The 5168-nt window shown below is 34.0% G+C and overlaps 1 protein-coding gene across 1 annotated transcript in view; it reads right to left on the bottom strand.

Moving 5' to 3' along the window:
- Window positions 1-60: 60 nt before the first annotated feature.
- Window positions 61-5168, bottom strand: part of LOC107593293 (prolyl endopeptidase-like) — a 20109-nt gene continuing 15001 nt past the window's right edge. The window contains exons 9-11 of the mRNA XM_016282946.1: window positions 2225-2356; window positions 1971-2127; window positions 61-818 (exon numbers count right to left, since the gene is read on the bottom strand). Coding sequence (XP_016138432.1) covers window positions 524-818; window positions 1971-2127; window positions 2225-2356 — 584 coding nt within the window. The 3' untranslated portion in view covers window positions 61-523. The remainder of the gene's footprint in view (window positions 819-1970; window positions 2128-2224; window positions 2357-5168) is intronic.

A 5168-nucleotide genomic window follows, 5' to 3' on the forward strand; every position in this document is an offset into this window, starting at 1 on the left:
AATAAAAAAAAGTGTAAAAAAAAAAAAAAACCCAAAAAAAAAAAAAAAAAAAAAAAAAAAAAAAAAAGTATTTTAGTTTTTGGGGCAAAATGTGACCTGAACATGTGATTCACTTGCAAACTTATTTTTGATGGGTGCTGTGCATCAAAGTGATGCAGTGATCCATAAACTGTTAATGTCTTCCCATCGTCAAATAAATACAGTTTTAGTAAAGTGCTAGAGAGGTTATGACACTTCACCCCGTGACCTCTGCAATTCTAATATTTCCTAAGCATACACCGTGACAAGATGGTGAATTGATATGAAATCAGTCATTAATGCGATTCAGTTTTCAACCAACACTGGACTGTTTTACTTGCATGTAACATTAAATAATGAAACCGTGGAGAAGTGGGACAGAAAGAGAGCAAAAAAGATGAATATTTCAGTGAACAGGAGAGCAAACAGGCAAGAACGAAATCAAACTGTCAGAAGAAAAACCTGCAGGAGTAGAAGAACAGCTTAGAGCCTCGTAACTTTCGCTTCATTCGATCCAGCTGAGGTTCAAGCAGCGAGCGATGAAGGCGTACGTGTCGGCGACCTCCTGAATGACTTTACTGGTGGGCTTTCCTGCGCCGTGGCCCGACTTTGTGTCCACGTAGATAAAGAGAGGGTTTAACTGGCCGGGCCACTGACCGATCACACTCTGCAGTGTGGCCATATATTTTAGCGAGTGCAGCGGCACCACGCGGTCATCATGATCACCCGTTAACAACAATACGGCGGGATACTGAACCCCGTCAGCTTCTGGAACACGGATATTGTGAAGAGGAGAATACCTGCAGGGTCAGAACGTTCACAGCTCTTTAAATTCAAAACAAGAAATGTTAGTTATGCACTTATGTTTAGTAGTACTACTGAAAGATCATGATCCTAATGTCTTTATCCCCATACCAAAATCTCAGTTGGCCAGACAATGATTAATCTTTTCTGAATTATTAAAATATTATATATATATATATTATAAAAAATATATATTAAATTTAAGTTTTATTAAAGCCAGGCCAACATTCATTTAACATGTATATTTTTTATTTTAGCTTTAACTTAATTAAAACAATTTAACAGTTTTAGTTAACAACACTGTATATTAAAAATAATAAAATAATTTAATAAATAGTGATCATAAAAGGTTCACAATTGAAACGGCAGGGAGGCTTGGAGCAGGCTTGGAGTTTTTGAATCATTATGACTTAACAAGCGATAAGATAAAATGCATGCACAATAAAATAAAATGCTGAATAAAATAAAATAAAAAATACTATATTGAAAATAAGAAATATTTCAATGCAAAATATTCAGCTGGTGAATCTGCAGCATTTAAAGATTATGATTAAGGTATATAATCAGTGTTATTTTAGGTTTAGTTATTTTATTTAAATATTATTGTAGTATTTATTAATATTTTAAATTAGTTTAACATTAATTTTAGTTTACATTTTTGCAATTTTATGTGCTTTTGTAATTTTTATTATTTTTGAATTCTATTTAGCTTTAGTTTATTTTTATTTTAGTACTTTCTTTTCAACTTTCAGGAAGGTACAAAGGCCACATTTTTCATTTAAACTTTAAATTTTATTTCAACTTTATTTTAATTACTGAAAACAACTGAACAGTTTTAGTCAACAACAACAACAACAGTGTATATTATAAATAACGGAAACAAATAAATAAGATTAAGGTATACTAATAAATGCATTAAATATTTTATCTATTCCCATTACCATATTCTATAAAGTCAATAAGCCACTTGACGCTGTGCATTACAAGGAGTTTACCACAGTTAATGGGGTAAAATCACAGTAACAGAATGTCTAGAGTGGTGTGCTGCTTTAACTGAAATGCAGTTATGTCTCAGAAGTGTCACTGGGGCTGCTGCTCCTAAAAAAGTAGTAAATTAAATGTATCTGTGCAAGTAGAAGCAAACTTACTTGATTAACCAATCAAATTGTGCTTTGATTTCCGAGCAGCCGAAATCAGTGGTCCAGGCGTGTCCGATGGTGAACTTATGAAACTTTAACATGTCCATGACGCCGACCTGAGCCACAGCACAGCCGAACAGATCAGGCCTTTGATTCACACACGCCGCTGCAGGAGAGAGTCGGGATTTAGGACCAGGAGAACACAAACCTGTATGTATGTATGTATGTATTTGTGTGTGTGTGTGTGCGTGGGTGTGTCATACCCACGAGCAGCCCCCCGTTGGAGCCTCCATTGATGGTGATTTTTTTGGGGGAGGTGTAACCCTCCTTTATCAGATACTCAGCTGCACACTGAAAGTCAGTGAAACAGTTCTGCTTATTGGCCAACATCCCCGCTGCACAGGAAGAGAGAAGAAAGATGCAACAGAATGTTAAAGATATATATCTTTCAAATGCATCCATCACTGTAGTATATACACTACTGTTCAAAATATTTGTGCAAATATACGCTTAAAAAAAGTCTGATCTGCTTACCAATTTATTTTGATCAAAAATACAGTAAAAACATTAAAATTGTGAATACTATTGCAATTTAAAATAACTATTTTCTATTTGAATATATTTTAAAATGTCATTTATTCCTGTTATGTAAAGCTGAATTTTCAGCATCATTACTCCAGTCTTCAGTGTCACATGATCCTTCAGAAATCATTCTAATATGCTGATATGCTGCTCAAGAAACATTTTTGAATATTACCAATGTTGAACACAGTTGTACTGACTCCTATTTTAAATAAATTGTGATGCATATTTTCAGGATTTTGCGATGAATAGAAAGAACATAATTTAAGAGAAATGGAAACATTTAAGTATAATTAGTTTTAGTTTTTTTCACTTTTAATCAATTTGTATAATAAAACTTTTTTAGATAAAGGTGGTGTAGTTGGAGCCGTGTTCCTTGATTTAAAGAAAGCCTTTGACACCGTTAATCATAGAATCCTTGTGTCTTAGTTATCTTGTTTTAATTTCTCATTACATACACTTAACTGGATAGAGTCATATCTATCAGATAGATTTCAGTGTGTTAGAATACAAAATCACCAATCCAATGATTTAGGTACATCAACTGGTGTTCCACAAGGATCTATCTTGGGTCCACTGCTTTTTGCTATATATATATATATATAAATGATTTTCATCTTGCATGTCCTGGCATTAATATACAAATGTATGCGGACGATACAGTAATTTATATACATGGTAATAGTCTGACACAAGTTGCAAATGAACTCACAGATTCTATGGTTAATGTGTCAGCATGGCTAAAAGAGAATTGCTTACAACTAAACGTGTCTAAAACAGTATGCATGTTTTTCTCTAATCTAACAGTATTATTTTGTCAGGGGTGATGCTGCAGGTAGTGCCTCAATATAAATTTACTTACATTTAAAGCTCAAGTTAAAAAGCTTTGTAAGCAAGTTAAGTTTAATCTCTATAATTTTAAGTTTATTAGCGATTATATATCATTAGAGGCAGCTAAGATGTATATGTGTTCTATGGTTATTTCTCCCATGACTTACTGTTTAACCACCTGGTCTCAGGCGAGTTCAGTGACACTAAAACCATTAGAGTCCTTATACAAACATACACTTAAAGTCTTCGATAAGAAATCGGTACATTATCATCATTGTCCAATGCTGAAAAAATATTATTTGTTAAGTTGGGAAAACACGATTAAGTATGCAAATGTATGCTTGATGTATACAATTATTTATGGTTTATCTTCTCCCCCTCTTGGTCAGTTAGTTAGTATTAGAACAACTGATTATCGTTCTACAAGAGGTGCATTAAGAGGAGACTGTATCATACCGCTTAGACGAAGTAATTTTAAGTCAGTCTGCTTTTTCTGTCAAAGCTGCACGAGAATGGAATACTATTCTATAAGAGATCTAGACACGTATGCTTTAGTTAGGGTTCAATTGAAGAATTGGTTAATTAGTACTCAGATTTGTCAACACTAGAATTTTATATTTGCTAGCTATCCTATTATTGTTTGTATCTTGTTTGCATTTTTTTTATCCTATTGTTTTTAATAGACTACTGTATGATTTGTACTATGTAATTATAACATTTTCTAGTATGTATTTTTAATTACATTTTATTTTAGGGTGACTTGTAACATCTTGTCCAGGGACTACAGATGAAAAATAGCCTTTGGCTAATTCTGGAACATTTACAGGGATGTTTTATTAATGTACAATGTCCCTGTCAACTAAAAAAAAAAAAAAAAAAAAAAAAAAAAAAAAAAATTTTATGCTTCTTTGCTGAAAAAAGAAGCGTCTGCAAACGTGTTGCTGTACCTGAGTGGTCTGATAGTCAGCAGGACTGAAGCCCTTCACCGTGACCTCTCTGAAGATGTGCGGCTGCAGCGGCTCTTTAGTCAGATCACAGTGATAGATGATCGCTGCAGGAAAACACAACATACGTCATTCAATACACCCATTACAACATTACCTGATTACTGTGTATGAGTTATTAAAGGGACCGTACACCCCAAAATTAAAATTTTGTTATCATTTATTCACCCTCATGTTGGTCCAAACCTGTATGAGTTTCTTTCTTCTGCTGAACACAAAAGAAGATATTTTGAATATTGTTGGTAACCAAACAGAGGACGGTACCCATTTATTTCCATAGTATGTTTTCCATACTATGCAAGTCAATGGCTACCGTCAACTGTTTACCAGCCTTCTTTACAATATATTCTTTCAGAAGAAAGAAACTCCTTTGGAACGACTTGAGGGTGAATAAACAATAACAGAATTTTTATTTTTGGTCGAACTGTCCCTTTAAGGACCAAAGTTCTTCATTTCAGAAGCTTCTGAATCTTGACGGACCTGGAGACAGAAACGAGGTGAAGCTGTAAAAGATCTCAGAGTCTTTCTTCCTCCCAGTGAAGCCCACAATCGAGCCGACATCAAGCGGAAACGTGCGTATCTCCTCCCCCGAGGACAGATGGAACATCTTCAGCACGTTCTTCACGTCATGGAGGAAACACACAAACAGGAACCTGGAGTATGTGCAGGTAGCAAACACTGAAAGAGAGAGATGTGAGAAATATAAGAGAAAATATGGTTCCGTTTTTTCAATATTTAAATTATTTGAATTATTTAAAAGTATAAAAATTAAGCCAAATTTATATATATA

The sequence above is a fragment of the Sinocyclocheilus grahami genome, unplaced genomic scaffold, assembly GCF_001515645.1.
Source record: "Sinocyclocheilus grahami isolate Dianchi unplaced genomic scaffold, SAMN03320097.WGS_v1.1 scaffold168.1, whole genome shotgun sequence".
Lineage (NCBI taxonomy): Eukaryota > Metazoa > Chordata > Actinopteri > Cypriniformes > Cyprinidae > Sinocyclocheilus > Sinocyclocheilus grahami.